The sequence below is a fragment of the Amphibalanus amphitrite genome, unplaced genomic scaffold (genome assembly GCF_019059575.1).
Source record: "Amphibalanus amphitrite isolate SeventyFive unplaced genomic scaffold, NRLGWU_Aamphi_draft 000561F_arrow, whole genome shotgun sequence".
Taxonomy (NCBI): Eukaryota; Metazoa; Arthropoda; class Thecostraca; order Balanomorpha; family Balanidae; genus Amphibalanus; species Amphibalanus amphitrite.
In genome coordinates this window covers 251,879-268,934 of record NW_024882055.1, presented here as the reverse complement: position 1 = coordinate 268,934, position 17,056 = coordinate 251,879, and the positions used below count along the sequence as shown (strand labels likewise).

Genomic DNA, 17,056 nt, shown 5'->3' with positions numbered 1-17,056 from the left:
AATGCACCCAGACTGATTGATGTGTGATTGACGGCTGCCGCTTGGGCTGTAGTCTGGCAATGTCCTGACTGACAATGGACCTTCATGTATGTTTAATCGCCGAGGACACCATCTGGCACCTATCGGTGGAGCGATTGCAGTGCAATCGGGTCCGGTAGCTGTACGGCGACTCGAACGTGGCTGATACGGCTGGTGAATCCGCAGCTGTGGCGCCACCTGTAACATTAATTCTATTGGTTTTCGCTAGGTGGCAGGACTTTCCTGAACGCTTCTCTGTCTAACAGGCTGGATAATAAGCTGGTGGAATGTAGCTAGTGCCCACAAAATACAAATTATGCTTAAAATTTTCCAACATAATGTGAAAACTATTAAAACTATTAATTCGAAATGTGAAATATGTCGACGAACCGTGGGCGACGAAGTCGAAAAAGTGTTTTAGACGAGCGCGTCGTTGATGACGTGTTGTTATCCGATACGCCGTTGTGATGTCCGGCATCCGGTGTGTCTCAGTCTCTCCAGTGTCCATAGTGAGCCACCTGATTAACCCCTTCCCTTCCCCTGTCCGTCAGGTACTGTGTCTGGTCTGAGCAAATTCAGTGTGGTGCCGATGACTGTCTCTCTGTCCCCACTGACTTTCCTCACTTATTGACATCTCCCACTCCGTCCTCCTCAGGCACGGTGTCCAGTCTGAGCGGCGGCACGATACCCACCGCTCCCGTGGTGACGGCCAGCAGCGCGCACACGCTGCTCACCACGCAGCTGCTCTCACAGATCAAACAGAGTCAGCAGCTGGCGCTCCACCTGGCGGCCAGCTCGGCGCAGCAGCCCAGCTCGCTCCACCTGGCGGCCAGCTCGGCGCAGCAGCCCAGCTGCTCGTCCGGGGACGGACCGCGGCTCGTCAGCAGTAGGTGGCGCCACCGGCGCGGACAGGGTGCACTAACGGAGGGTCTGGGACGTGGGTGGACTGGGAGAAGGGAATCTCATATTGAAATGCATTTGCTGGTTTTCCTCCTAAGCTGAGTTGCTTTGCGTAGTAGCTTTTAATTTTAAAGTCATTTCCTAGGTTACACTTTTGTTCTCGTAATTTCATATCGCTTCACAAACACGAACTCCTCAGGCTTACCGTCCGCGCTAGTGACAACACATGGTCATATGAGCTATAGATACCACACTAATGCTCAAAGCTCTGACCTGTGTCGTGTGTTCTGTCCGGCAGCGCCGATGTCGTCCCTGTTCCAAACGTCTCCGGGCCTGCTGCAGTTACCCGAGGGACTGGTCCTCCTCAACAGCCCCTCAACGGTCATACAGGCTGTAAAACCAGATCATGGTGAGTCAGGACAGACAGGTCCACAAGGGAGTGCTAGGGGTCTGGTGAAGACTGGTCTCAACAGTCCCTCCACAGTTATACAGGCTGTAAAACCGGATCATGGTCAGAGTGGTTAGGGCCCTTTTACTGTTGCCGGGTGTAAGCTGGTTCTCATAAACAGCCCATCGCTCTATTACAGCTTGGCTTAGCCGACCATGTCGAAAGAGCTGCTTGACTGAAAGGCCTCAGTGGGTGTGATGATTGTAGAAATTATTTTGATCAGGCATTTAATACCGAGAGATCGCACGGTATGCCTACGATCGTTGTATTTTGTCATGTACTCTTTATTTCCAGGACGACTCCTAACTCCTATTACATGGTCCAGCTTCAAGTTCAACGTTGGTAGAGCTGTTGAACAGCTGTACCTCCGCGTCTTGTGAATAGTGCTGAACGCCGGCCCACTTACAACTTTTTTGCGCGTCATGGCTTTCAAGACTTCAAAACTAACTCGATGTATGTTCGTTTCCAGCGGGTGAGCCGCCGAACAGCTCCCAGCCCACCGATCTCTCCAAGTCTCGCGTCTCCTCGTAATGTACTCAGCTGCGGGGATGGAGATTTGGGGAGAAGACCTCAGGCCGTCGTCTGCCTGCGACTCTCCCTCACACAGTCTTGTGGTCATGAGAGACGAATCGGACATCACTGGAAGGTACGCCCTGGCCTCCCTTCAGACTGTGGTCAGAAGACTGGAGTGGGCTGAACATTACGGTGGATACTGGTGACTGGTGTGGACGCGATGTGTCCAGCTGGCCCGAGGGAGAGTACCGTAAGGTGGGGCTATTTGAGACAGTGGGGCTATTTGAGACAGTATTTAAAATTGTTATAAAATAAAAACCGTTTGAAATTTATGCCTAATTTTTGCTCAGGCGATTTACTGCTCGATTCCACACCTTCCTGAGCAAAAATATCACATAAAAATCAAGCGCTCTTCATTTTATTGCGATTTTAAATACTGTCTCAAATAGCCCCACTGTCTCAAATAGCCCCACTTTACGGTATCGATGATTTGAAGAGAGACTGAGAGGAGTGTAATGCGAGGTATTGCCGAAATGGCGAGTTCAAACCTTGCATATCGTACTAGTCACGTCTTTTGTACGTAATCAATGTACGAAGTTTGTTGGTTGTTCATTTGGTTGTACTAAATTGAATGGAGAGAATGAATAGCGTTAAGTGTTTTCAAAACGCTTCCTGATTTATGATCGGTTTTAACGTATTTTTGCTTACTTGTTCTGTTAACAAAAGCTATCGCAAAGCGTTTAGCGCTGAAGTACGGCTTTACATTGAAAGGACTGATGACGATAACTGCTTCCAGTACAGTATTGCGTGTACCTGGTGAGTAATAACTTAACCCCCAATAATCAGTTAAAGTGAATGATGTTTAATGGGGCTGCCCCATGGACTTACGACAAATCAGTCTTTATTTATGCAGGGACTCTGTATACATCTGGTCATCTACTAATCCGACTAGATAAGTCCTTTTCTACAAGCAGATCATGGCTGGCCCAAACCAAAGGTGCATGTTGCTCAATATTCAGCCCTATATGAGGCACTGCGTGAACGGCTGCTGTCGTCTCTGTCGCGTTATACACCGTACCGCTGGCTCAGTTTGCTTTGCTGAGCTGGCCTGTGGCGCCTGTTGTACCTCCCTTGCGGCGCGCGCGCATGGAGTCTCGTGTATTGGCCTGGTGCCTGTGCCGCTCGCGAGAGGCGAGTGGGCCGGCTAGCCCTGGGTCCAATGGGCGTGGTGTGTGTGCCACGTGCCGCGTGTCCCGTGTGGTCTAACCCCGTGTGCCGTGGTGTGAGTGTGCTGAGTGGCAGGCATCTCTCGCACCCGTCATTATGACACTCATGCACCTAGTTTGTCAGACAGGGCAGAGCCCCAGTGTTGCAACCTGCGTGCGTTGTTACTTTTTGTAATAAACTGACGTGCTGATAGGGTGGTTTTCATTCAGCGCTGGATAGTGCCAGTTGGACGGAAGGTGAATAGTCTTTTGTACCTCAGAATTAGCAATGGCCTCGCTATCGAAGCGCCCCTGAAACCCAACAAACAAACTGAATAAATGAACACCCAGCACTTGTGACTAGTATGGATCGAAATCTATCCCAGCAAAAGTTGAAATAGCATCCCACCGAGGGCAGAGAAAACGGCCTAGCTGCACATGTTGTTTAACGTAAACGTCAATGCAATGAGCGAGTTGTTTGGTGAAATGTTCGACGAACTGTCGCCGGTCGGCGGGTAAGGGAATGAGTGGAGCCTTTCTAGCGGACACTAGAGGGCGCTTGGGTTGGCGAGCGGCTCCACCGGTTTGGGTTAGTCCTTTGTAGGGAGCAGCACTGAACGACTCACGGCACACCGTACCAATGCAGTACTATCTGTAGGTGGCGCAGCGATGCGAGCCGAGTATTGGGATTGAACTGAGCCGTGTGAGCGTGAGCTGTTATACCTAATGGTCAAGGCTTGAGAATCGTGGCTGGCTTTCAAATGTTAATTCCTAATTTAATTAAAAAAATTGAAGTTCCTACCAAACTTTAATTCACGTTTGCTAGGAATATGGTGGGGCCTTGAAATTCCATTCGTTGGATACCTACTATCAAGTGACAATTTAACCTTTGATAGGCCTTAGGTAAAAGTCTGAGGGCATTCAAATGTAAAATACCGAAGTATAGACAATGACGTAGCCGAAAATGGACACCTGTCCACCAGTCTTCCTGTCGAGGAAGCTCGATAGTTCTCGATTTAGAATAGTGTAGGAGCTTCAATGCCCTATTATGCAATAGGTAAGGCATAGGAACAAGTTGGCTTTGAAAACTCTCGATCAGCGATATCTTCTGCTACTTCAAACTTGGGCCAGTTCGAGTTCGTCATTGTACGGACCTCACTCGGAGCCCTACGTTATGTAATAAGCACCAGAGCCGACTATAGCATGTGTGCAAACATGTCTCCCAGCTCCTAACCCTTGAGTGGGCTCGAGACGACTATCGGCGCTGTTTGCTGTCTTTGGAGTCAGAGCAATGACTCATTGTGAGGGCGCCGGGTCACTGAGTCGTGGAGCAGCGCAGTGGGCAGCTGACTGACAAAACAGGACGCCGGCTGATAAGGCATCCGCAGTTCATTCATGCATCAGCGCAGTACTGCGAAGCTGGTGGTTTCTGGATTTGACTATCGGACGCCCGTAGGTAGTACGGACTACGTGGCAAGATATGAATGACTAAAGCTCCCCTCGGCCCAGAATATGTGTAAAATCTCGACAGAACAACGACTGAAGAAAACATGTGACTTATCAAAACAAAAGATGAAAAATGCATGACAGCAGTCCTAATAAAACAACCTGAAAATGAAAACAAACAACTATTCTGGGGAATCTTTTACCTAATTATACCAACTGAAAGTGAAGTCCGCTATGATAATTATATACGAATTAATTGTTTTTCATCCCATTTTCTTATTTCATTTTTCTCCGGCGAAACAATTTTTATCGGCACGTCATCCCCACGTGTCGCCCTATCCACACGTTTCCCAGTAGCAGCCGATGCGTCTGCTCTCCCCCATGGCACGCATCACACACAACGGCACGCGGGTGCGGTCGGAGGGGCCTTTCCAGGATCTCCCGTATAGGCTGAGTAGCCGAGGGGACCGCGGAGACTCCGACAGTGACACAGCCGCCGAACCGACACGTCACTGCAGACTGTAATACCGGTCTTTGTTGTGGTCTGAGCGTGGGGACACAGGTAGGTATGGGAGGCCCCGCGCTAATGCATCGTAATGGCAGGAGGCTGAGAGAGGTGACATGACGCGGCGCAAATGTGAGAAAAACCGCACGGATTTTAGCGCGGCGGTTCGAAGTAGCAGTGCATGAGCAGACTTGTAAACGATTCAAAAAAATTCAATCAATTCAATCACGACTCACTTGATGAAATGACCGATTCAATCATAACTCAATCAAACAGTCTGATTTTCCAAGCGATTCAATCACGACTCATGGACCTTGTGATTCAACTCAATCACGACTCATCCCATTATCAGTGATTCAGGGAATGACTCAACTCATGATTTAATTCAACGCGATTCAATCAAGATGTTATATAAAATATATACATATGTGATATCAATTTAAGACATTTTTGGAAACTGATACCAACCAAATACACTAGGAAAATACCAAAAAACATAGAAAAGTACTAAATCTATGCTTGGTCACAAATGTCCTGATGAAACAGGGTATTGAAAATATAAAGATTAACATGGTATCTAAAACATGTGTGTTGAGCAATGTGCGCCTGCTTACTGCTACTTTTAACTTGATTACTATACTGATTTTAGGGCACTGGAAAGAAACTTTACATTCATTTTTTTCATCTTCATGCATTGACATTTATGTATAATTTTGTGTTTACAGTTTGATTAAAAACTTAAAACAAAATTTTTATGTTTTTTCAATACTGATAGCTGTGCGCATTTATAATACTGACAAAATACCTAAAATTTTTGCAGTGCATTGTGTGTGACTATGATGCAAATGCCACATATATTTCTACATAATATAGTACTAAATATGGTCATTACTTCAATTTCCAGCACATGTTGATTGAATCATTTTATTAATTCAATCAACTTGAATCGATGAGTTGCCGATTCAATCACTAGCAGTTGCCATGTGTGACCGATTCAATCAGGATTCATATGGTGACAAGAGGTGATTCAACCGACTCAATCACAGTGAGTCGGCATTTTCAAGCGATTCATGAGAATCGATTCAATCAGAATTGAATCGCTTACAAGTCTGTGCATGAGCCATCCTGGTTTCTCGGCTCACTCATGTAAAGAGTGACGAATGTTTCAGGTGATACAACAGCTATTTATGTCTGCGTCAGAAGCTGAATGAAAGCGAATGTCTTAAAAGCGGGGCGCGTCTTAAGTGACTTTACTCATATTTCATAACTATTAGGTATGGTAAATATGTCAGTGGTACATTTATATCTTTTTTTACGTGGAGCCAAAGAAGGTGGAAGCAAAGTGCGACAAGCTCCTACTAACTATATGATTTTTTCTTTTGTTTGTTGGCTATATCCAACACATCCAATGCCACCGACCATCGTTCTTTATACACTAATGGCGTAACCTGTCAGTATAGGTATACGGAGAATGGTGAACCGTCCATAGCAACATCCACGTGTTATTCTAAATGCTCTGCGTATATGCTATTTACACAAACAATGGTTGGGCTTTGCTTATACCGCTTTGTGACGCATAACGCCGACTCCTTTGCCATATGTTTATTTGAGCTGGGTCACTGCCATGATTCAGTGTCTGTTCAGAACTCGTGCGGTACTTTGAGTGACTTCAAGACGGATACCTACATTTGTATACACGTATAGTAGAAATGCGCCGCCCCGGTTCCTAATGGTCCGTTCGGCCCGGCCCGGTTGCACACAATAGCTCGGACGAGGAAGGCGCCAACTCTAGGAATCCGGATCATATTGTTTTGTCAACTGGCAAAAACGAACATGCAACGGTACCCACTCATGAACGGTACTTGCTGCGCAGGCCGGCCCTACAAATGTGAGGAGTTGTATAGCCACGGCTGTGTCTGGGTGTAGGTCGTAGGTAACGTAAAAACAAAACGATTCAGCAAGCTAATAAAGTGTGCATTGTGCACATTCAGAGTTTTTATAACGATAGTCGACAAATACTTTGTTGGTTGTTCAGAGAGAAAAGACCTTGGCTTTAATATGCTGTATTGCCGGTTTTAAGATGTCCAAAACAAATTATATTCCAGTTTATATTGAGTCCTGTTCATAGGCGGCGGAAAGGGGGGGGGGGGGGCACCGGGGCACCGTGCCCTCCCTTGATTTTGCCATTTTAACGCTATGGGCGTTGCATGGAAAGAATGGGACCAAAAGTCGGCAGTGCCCCCCCCCCCCTTAAATTGAAGGTGTTCCGCCGCTACTTGTCCTGTTAGGAGTAACAGTAAGGATGGGGTAGGGAAGGATGCGTCTAGTTATATCCTAAATGAATGAATGAATGAATGAATGAATGAATGAATGAATGAATGAATGAATGAATGAATGAATGAATGAATGAATGAATGAATGAATGAATGAATGAATGAATGAATGAATGAATGAATGAATGAATGAATGAATGAATGAATGAATGAATGAATGAATGAACGAATGAATGAATGAATAAATGAATGAATAAATGCATGAATGAATGAATAAATTAGTGTTGAATGAGTGATAAGACTGTTTTCTTATTTCTATAAGTTTGTATTTTGCTGCCTTTTATACGTTTCAGCACTCAACACATATTTTTGAAAAAATCGTTTTTATGAGAAGTGAAGCCACGCAAAGATGTGAGCGCTTCCACTTAACGTGGCATATCATAAGCCTCCACAATAAGCCATCAGTCTCAACAATAAATGGGCACTTGGCTGTTTCTCGTGTCGCTCATCAAGTTCAGAATATGATTCTAACCAGGAAGTGACCAATGCGGTCGCTCGTGTCTTTTGGTCATTGAACCCCACCAGACCAGACAATGCGGACTTACCTCCCCACTCTCGCTCCTTTTTGGGCAGTTAATGACCACGAAACGGTAACGCAAATGTGCTTTCCAACATTTAATAATGGTCTGTGTTTCATGTGCCTTTTGTTTCGGCGTTGGTATACCTCCTTGGATTAATCACAACGGGTCCAGGAACTGACCCATGACGTGTATCTTTATTCGGAATGTACTATGTAGACTCATCGTGGACAATAGTCTATCGTGTTTACCAGCGTGCCGCCGGCGTGTGTCACTGTGTAACTTATTGTCAAGAGCGGGCATACGTTTATCGTGATAGCCGATGCATGCAGATACGGGTATGCATCGTTTTAATGGCCAATTGGTGCTGTTTTGTAGCGCGATTACATAGTGCCGGGGTCCACCTCCAGTTCTCTATTCGTGCCGCCGACCGGCGGCCTTGAGACGCCGGATGACGGCTGGCGGTCCGTCAGGAATGCACGGTTGACGGGTGACGCCGTCAGCGCGTCTGACGTCACCCACCGGTCTGACGTCACTGGCGGACTGGCCGACCAATGGACGGCGTTTCCAGGAGCGTTGCTCGGCACCTGGCTGCCAGCAGGAAGGGCCGCGCACGGACGCGGACGCCGTTTTCCGGTGAACCGCTCGCGGCCGGCTGCGCCGTCCTGATGGTGTGAGCCGCCGCCCGCCGGCATGCAATACCCTGCGAGGGTCGCCGAATGACGTCATCAGGCGGAATCGATGCGCAATATGAAGGTTTGGTGTGGAAGGTTCCATACCACGATGCATGGTGCAGACGGCTGGCATTGTGCGCCGGTAGAAAAATGATGGAAGGTTTTGTATATCAGCGCATGACATCACGTCATGCCGGTCGAAGCGAATGCACATTTATGAGTCTTAGTTCCATACATTCTAAAAATGTTAAGTACCATGACTTCATGGTTTGTTTGTTTGAGAGATAGAGAGAGAGGGGAAAGAAAGTGAGAGAGAGAGAGAGAGAGAGAGAGAGAGAGAGAGAGGGAGAGAGAGAGAGAGTGAGAGAAAGAGAAGGAAGATGATTTGAACGATAAATACTTGGAATCACTTATTTTAACCTAATACGTATTAACAATGAAGTCGTCCTTTGCTTTCTATAAACGCATGTAGGTATTTTGGTATTTATGGGTATTTATATTGCGTATGTATTCATTTATAACATACAATCTGCGTCTCGAAACGAACATGAAAAACATTCAGTGCTCAGTGCTCCGATTCCAAACCACCCTTGGTTCAAGACTGTCCCTGTCCAATGTCCAATTTAATGAAACGACCTCCGAACGACCCTCCCCGGCCGGCCGGAGTCGAGCAAGGAGTGCTCCTACTCTAATTATCCCTCACCAGTGGACACTAGTCTACCTGAGTTCACACGAAGGCCGTGAATTGTTTCCTGTTTGGGACATTCTGTAGGACGTTATAGCGATAAGATGGTTCAGGGAATCATTGGTAGTTAAATGCAATCAATTTGTCCAATTGACGATGGCCGAGGAAAAGAAGACCGCACGGCCTCGTCGTATTCTATCCAGCCCGATATACCATCGCGTTTTGTCGGTCTCACAGCAACCGGCAGTGTCTGACTTCAATGGCACTCAGCATTCAGCTGAAGCAAATTAGCCGCCACTTCCCCAGCTAATCAATACGACTGGAGCTGAGGCCCGATATAGAGCAAGGTCGTTCACAGTGCCGCAGCGACCTGTACTGGCCGCGCCGGAGAAACGTTCTCGAACAGTGCCGCCAAGTATCCTGCCCAGTTCATCGAAGGCGGGAAATATGTGCTCCGGTGGCTCGGTAAACTTCCTCTCGGCCCGTGGGACGGTGGGAGCGCTCCGCCGCGGCGCGGCGGAGGGACGCAGTGCTGTGCTGACCGGGCTGATCGGCGATCACCTATGGCTGACAGAAGGCAATCTTATGGGGTTCTCAATTCATAGTGCTTCTTCATATAACTTAAGCGTCGATCTTTGCAATACGAGAGACGACTCCATGAGAGTTCCAGAGTTCCGCGTCCAGTCTATTTGTTATTCCAATCGAGTCCTCGCCAGTTAACTTGCAGCTCATTTTCCAATCGTATCACAGTTCATTTTCAGCCTCCACTCATCCCAGCTTCATTTCTCTCCAATGCCCCCTCCCAGCAGTTTTTCAATTCCAGTCCTCTCCTTAGTCCTCTTTTCAATCCTATAAGTCCATTCCTAATCCACGCTTTGTTCTCACTTTCTCTCAATCCTCTCACAGCTCTGGATTCTATACTATAAGTCCCCATTTATTCCATTTCCAGTCGTCGTCTTCTCACGATCCATCGACTATCCCTGTGGGAACCGTTCTCCGTCCACTGACAACTGAGCTCCGCGCCGCGTGATTGGAACGGTGAACCGCCGTGCATCTGACGTGTTTGGCTCTCTGAACACCGCACAAAACACGCAGATAGTGATCACACGCGGCGCCACGCATAATCAGCGACCGAAACACGTGCGTTCGTTGGTGAGTCGTTTGACGAACTATGAGTCACACGATAGGCTTTGAGTATCGATCGTATAGTGCCGGGCTGTTTGTAGGCGTTGTGATAAGGCTATATTGCCAGACTACAATCTAATCCCAATGTCAACAACTGGCGCCAGGTATTATCAGCGATCATTCATCACAGGCGTGATCATTTTGATCAAATTAATCCATCGCTGTACAGCCGAAGCGCGGCATAATGTCAAATGGAGCTCTCGGTCACATCGTCTATATTTGACATTCGACCCCTGCGACCCAATTTTGCGACATTTGGGCCGCGTGTCCTCGGCGATCGCCGCAATGACGCTGATTGATAGCGGGTCACGTGACTCACAGGTCAGAGTCGTAGGTGTGTGTGCGAGTGCGGGCCGGGGTGACCCTCTGACCACGTGACTCAGGTCTGTCACACACCCGAGTCACGGCGCAGTGACTCACAGCTGATTAAATCCGGTCGGATCACCGGTGCAGTCTTCAGTCCGATTGCCATCTTCCGTACCGCCAGCGCCTGGCCCCAAGGCTGAAGGAATTCGGCGCTCCCATAGTGCCGGCCCGGCGCCCGCACCAAAAATGACGTGTGTTTTACGTTACAAGTGGTTTATAGGTGACTCAAACTATGAGCTGTTGCCTGTTGGTATCTGATATTATGTTGAATTATGCACATTGTCCGCCATTTTGGAATGACGTATGCCCTATACAGCTGACGCTGGTGCGATGCTGGTGAATGCATGACCTTTTACCAACAGAATATACACAGATGACTCATGGTAAGTTATTTGTAGGTACATATAAGACGTCTTACATAACATGCAACGGAAGAAGCTTATGCTTTGTTTCTAGCTGGCCGGCCTGGTTTTTTAAGCTTATCACTTCCGAATCATCTGAAATCGTTCATACTTAAGTGCATCTGCCTAAGTCATTACTTGCTCCCTTAGTTTATGTATCTATCCTATGCTGAAGTCAACTTTGGCTGTGTAAATAACACATTTTAGTGAAAACTGAAAGCAAAGAAAAGTAAATTGAATTTTACCATTTTCAGGTCCATTTTCCAGCGTTTTCACAGAAATGGCGTAACGATTGAATGCCAAATCTGTTTCGTGTAGGTTCATGAGGCTTGTGTGATTCTTTAACCTGAGCCCCCAAAAGGCAACATTTTGTCGCAAAATACCTATGCATTTAAATTTTCCATCCGTCTGCAAACTTCGTGCAAATCTGTCGAAGAATTGCTTTGATTAGTCAGCAATAGGTTTTAAATGACTCAGCTAATGCCATAGGTAGGCGGTAGCATAACCAATTTCAAAGCCGCTTTTTCAATGACAACCGACCGATATGAGTCATCAAAGTATATATCTTATATAACAGCCGTCAATCGTCACCCAATATATTTCCGCAATGCACACACTGTGATTGTATAATTGTGTAAGCATATATTGATAACGGTGCGTTTTGCCCGTCATTGCCGTATACACATGTTGGTTGTGCGCGAGTCAAGCTCAACAGTTGCCATGCTATATCGCTTATAGCCATTTGCTATCAGCACAATTAACAAAGGATTGATAGCTGCCGAAGTGGCTCTCTGTCGACAGTAGTAATCTGATTCTCCACTACTGCGGCGGGACGCATTGTGGAGGTCTCCGAGTTCGAGAGGCCGTCGCGCCGGTCACCTGACCATGAGACCTCCACTGTCTCCCGCACCGCTATCAGGAGACAGTCGCGGCGCAGAGCCCTCGAGTGGGCGCGCTATCAGTGCCGTCCTCCATGACGTCTCTCAGGACTGGGGGTGGAGTGATCGGGAAACCACGTGCTGAGTGGGTCCACACTCCGAACTCCGCACGGCACTCAGGAAGCAGAGGACAGCGCCCCGTGCCGGGCCGTGAGTCGGCGCCGGAGCGAGAGATATGAGAAATGGGCCGTGCCCGCCGAGCGGTGTCGTCACGATATTGAGTCACGGTGGATATTGTGTCACAGGCTGCGTGTGTGCGGTGGTGGCGACCACAGCGACTCAGTTCGGATGTCCGGACTAGCGGGGGTGGATAGAGTCGATACTGACTCAGGCGTCCCCGATGGGGATCAGGACTGCGGTAGATAGGACTGACTCTGAGTCACACCGACGCACTGAGTCGCTGTGACTCGGCTGGGTGTGTCGTGAGATGGTGACTGCATCGGCGCACCCTGCGAAAAGCCGCTCCCGAGTCTGACGTGATCACAGAACGCATATAACGGGGAGAAGACGGATCTCCACAGGGGAGAGGTCGCGGTGATTAATAAACGCCAAGTGGTCATTCATTGGTCACGATCTGGCAGGTGATGAGTCAAAGTCAGATGTTGTCCAGCGTCCGTCTGCTACTCACCGCGCGACCATGACTCATGGGATGCATGCGCCGCCGCCGTTCTGGAGATTTTGATTACTGGGACCGGCCGGCCACGGTTTTTCTCAAATACTTTAGCCGTGACTGTGGTGAATGGGAACTGAATGGAGGTGTATTTTAGCCGTTTGAATTAACCGGATGTCGTCACCTTGTGTGCGGGGCTGGTCCAACGGCTGCCGAATTCCTACAGCGCTGGGAGCACGCATAGCGCGGCACCACATCCGGCGAGCAGTTTATCCCGCCGTCCTCATCTCCCGGGAGCTGAGGCGGCGCGGAAACGATTCCCGACAGAGCGGATGGAATAAACTGCACCGAATTAGCGCCCCGGTGGGCCGTGCGACACGACCCTCTCCCAACGACACCTTTTCAAATTCAAACCGGCTACCGTGGGAGGGGCCGGCCGGGTCACCGTCGGGACCTCTCCCACCCCTCTCTCAGCCCCTCCCACCCCTCCCCCACCGTCCCCGCCCGCGCGGAAGCCCGCTTCCGGGCGCTGCGCCGGTGCACTAATAGCTGCTCTTCCGTTGCAGCTCGCCGCCGACGCTGCAGTGTAGCGACATTCTCGGCGAGCTAATTGCGCCACCATTGCCGCGCTCGGCGGCCGTTGCGTACCTTTCCCGTGAGAAGGTGCCGGCACTGACCGGAAGCGGACACTGCCTTTTGAATCGGCCGGCCAGGATTCGGGAGTCGCCGGGCCGCCGGCGCCGCCGCCGGGCTGGGATAGACGCCACGGCAGGCCGCCGGCACCGCCGCGACGAGCGGCGAACGCGGCGCATGTGAAACAGCTGTCACTGACATATGAGTGATCGAGTGCTGGAGAGCGTCACACGAGTCTGAGCGCCTCCTGCCGGCTTATAAGGAGTGTCGCTGTCACGCGTCTCACGAATTAGAGTGTCTTCCGCTGTGAAATATCACCCGAGTGACGGAATACGGTGTCCGTCACTCGGGTGAATGTCACAGGAGTGTCTCTCGTTATATCATGACACACACATGATGAAATAACCCTGAGTCTTGCCATAGAGATTCACAAAATCTTCGGCAATCGGCAAAGTACTTAACTCGGCGTAAAGTTCACTTCCGTCGGATATCCTTTCCTCAAAAATGCCAACGTATCGCAGGAATATCAGCACTGCCAGGCATGGTTATAAAACTAGTTCATGCTATAAGATATTTCCACCGTAACGACTTTCCCCGAGGTCGTGAGATGTGAGCGCGATAGAAAACGCTCCTTGAATCATTACTGACACGGAAATTGCAGCCATCTATAGATCATGATCTAATTGGAATGATCACAAACTGGCAATTAAGTCACCATCATTACGCATTGAGTGCAGGCTGATACCTATATGCCGCAAATAAGCAATTTCCATTAGGCTCTCCTCCTGGCTGCTCCGATGCCTTTCAACTGCTGAGGTTGACCTCAGACACTCAGACACTCGCCGTGATTATTTGACCTTTTAGGCTGATATTAAAAGTTCGCAATTCAGCATCCGAACGATGCAACTGTTAGCGATCTGCGACCATTTCATCATTCTCGCCTTGTTTCAACACATCCGCTGAGTTACGGAAATGTTGGTCAAACATGCGTCAAACGCCGCACGGCAGAGCTGAAACACGTCCGCAAATGACCGCAGCAACGCGTCTCGCGGAAATGTGTTTATCAAATGAACTTAAACTTAAATTAACATAAACTTTCGCTCACAGCAGTGAATCTGGGCCCATTCATTTTCGTCGTGATGTGACAAGTAAACGGTGTAGCAATGTTATCTGCCCGAGATCGAGATCAAGCGTTCGACTCGAAGAGGTTCAACTTCACATACCTTTACCCACGCATGCTAATGCCTATACATTAGGCATTCAGGATATTTCATCGTCGGTGTGCATCGCATGATTCCACGTCATGAATGCGAAACAGAGAAGCTAATTGTCGATGAACCAGAGCACGCCTCACTTTACTGCGTAACGTCAACTCCTTCTCTGTCTGAACTCTGAAGTAACACGTCATCTCCAGAGTTAGTCAGAGGTATTGTCTCACAATCTGTATAAATTATGCTGCGAATGACACGCTTGTTGATTTTGCCGGAAGCACGCCTGATATTCAGTCATCTGGCTGCAAAAAGAAAAGAAAAGAAAACTACCCATGACGAAAGATGCCCCCCCTCGTCATTCATAATTCATAACAGGATATGAGTGCACTACTCTAAAAATTGAACACACACGGGGAACATTTCTGTGGCTAAAGGGACTGATCGCTGTGCGTTGATGTCAACGATTTATGCAAGTGTCGAGCTTGATGATCTCAGACTCTGCCGGTTGCCCTGACTCAATTGAGCTGAGTCAGGTTTTGTTCTTGCAGCATTTATCGTGCATACTTTAGATGGAATCCAAGCTGAGGTTCTTCTCACCATTCTGCGACATCCATTAGGCACGTTAGTTGTCTACCATTGATTCTGCTAAAAAAGAACGTTTAATGACATTTGATACCGTGTCATTGAGTACTCTTCTCGATCGATCGCAAATGACTCATCATAATTCATAGCCCATTCCTACCATGATTCAAACGGACTCCGGCTGCGCGGACTGCGACTGCGCGGTGTGATCGTTTTTTTCGCTTACTAGGCAGCATGGCTTACATGCCTATTGCCTAGCCTACTGAGAGTCTCATGGCGCTTATTCAAAGGAAAAAGGTAGAGACCTGTTTATGCTTCCTCTGATTAAAAATGATGTGTATTTGAAAAAAAGTTGCAAGTCACCTGACGCTTTTTTAACTTTCTACAATTGGTTATTTTTGTTCCGGCAGTGACAATGAATTTGTAGGCTCAAATAGGTACTTTCTTGTAGCCCAGCATAAGAATGCGAACAACCAAAGCTATAACGATGGGGACACATGGACCGATTCGTGACATACTCAGGCATCTGGATCATAAAATGTTAGGTATGCTAATCGTTATTCATTTGGACTGACTAGAACTCAAATTATTAGTAGATATTTTGATTTCCTTTATCGTAGTATTTTGATTTTCTTTATCGTAATTCGTAATATGTCATTTGCTTTCTCTTGGATTTGTCAATGTTCACTCGTTCAAAATTAGCGCAAATTTGACTTTTCGCCATGGCTCATTCATTCCTACTTCATTGAAACAGGCAGGCAGGCCTCTGTCCATAGCCCCACTGAAACCATCACTAAAATCGGTATCGGTCTGGCGCGCGCCGTTCGATTTATTTTCACTCCCAGCTGGCTGGCGCGGTTCTGGCCTCTCCTGAAAAGGCGCTCATCCGCCGCCGCTCTCGGCACATCATCGACCATCAGAAGACGGCGCAGATCAGTCAGTCCGGCCGGTTGGTTAGCCCGGCCGAGGAAATGCCTCAGAGGTGAGTGGACGGCCACCCAGGGCGGGGCGGGGGCGGGGGCGGGGGCGGCCCGTCAGCTGAGCGTGAGAGGTCGGTGCGTCAGGGATGTGACCCACGCCGCAGACACGACAGCCATCCGTCCCCGTCTGCCCTCCGTCCCGCCCCGCCCCGTCTCGGTCCTGCCCAGCTGGCAGCAGCGGCGGCCGGCCCGCTCTCGGGCCGTCTCCGGTCGTGCCGGAGGTATTTCGGGTCGTGTCCGGACGGCGGGCCCGTCTGTAGTGACCGCGCCGGCCGCTGAGTCAGCGCGCCGCCAGCTGCTGACCGCTGACGTCTGCCCCAGCAGAGGTGGAACGGAGCGCGGGCCGGGCCGCTGGAATGCCGGCTGGGGCAACAAGGAGTTACGGCGCGGGGCTGGGGAGGTAGTGGAGGGGTCGCGGGAACCGGGCCAGGTCACCAGTGCGCCGCTGCTGCCGCCGCAGCCACCGGCGCTCCGTCTACGGAGCACGGCGGTGACTCAGGGACCGTGCAGCGCACGTGGGGTCGTCTGAGGTCGGAGCGTGCAGCAGGAGGTGGCGTACCAGTCCGCCTGACGCCACCCTGGCCGTCTGCGGCGCACCCCTGCAGTGTCCGCACCCCGCCCACCCGGACAGACCCCCTCCCCCCTCCCCACCGTCACCATCGTCACCCCCAGACGCCCCTTATATCGACACAGCGCGGCTCGTTACAACTCGGCCACTTTATCGACTGAGCTGCCGGCACGGCGGCACCTGTGCAGGTATGCACCGGATATTTCGGGGAAGAAAGTGATGTGTGCTGTGACCTTGGATCATTCCAGAACACGCCGTAACGACGGAAGTGGCGCGGTGATGCATCACCTGATGGCGGTGGCAGGAGCGCTCCAAACCAGTCGATTCATCGATACCT

The 17,056-nt window shown here is 49.3% G+C and overlaps 1 protein-coding gene across 4 annotated transcripts in view; it reads left to right on the top strand.

The window, feature by feature from the left end:
- The window catches only part of LOC122393897 (serum response factor-like), a 48,581-nt gene extending 45,285 nt beyond the window's left edge, over positions 1 to 3,296 (top strand). The window contains exons 4-7 of one of the 4 annotated variants that reach the window (XR_006258773.1): positions 674 to 904; positions 1,217 to 1,327; positions 1,836 to 2,124; positions 2,359 to 3,296. Coding sequence is in view for 2 of the 4 variants with exons in the window: in XM_043390337.1 (XP_043246272.1) it covers positions 674 to 904; positions 1,217 to 1,327; positions 1,836 to 1,897 (404 nt within the window). In the remaining 2 variants the exon portion in view is untranslated. Of the gene's footprint in view, positions 1 to 673; positions 905 to 1,216; positions 1,328 to 1,835 lie in introns of all 4 variants that reach the window. The other 3 variants (XR_006258772.1, XM_043390338.1, XM_043390337.1) reach the window with 3 other exon arrangements.
- Positions 3,297 to 17,056: the final 13,760 nt, after the last annotated feature.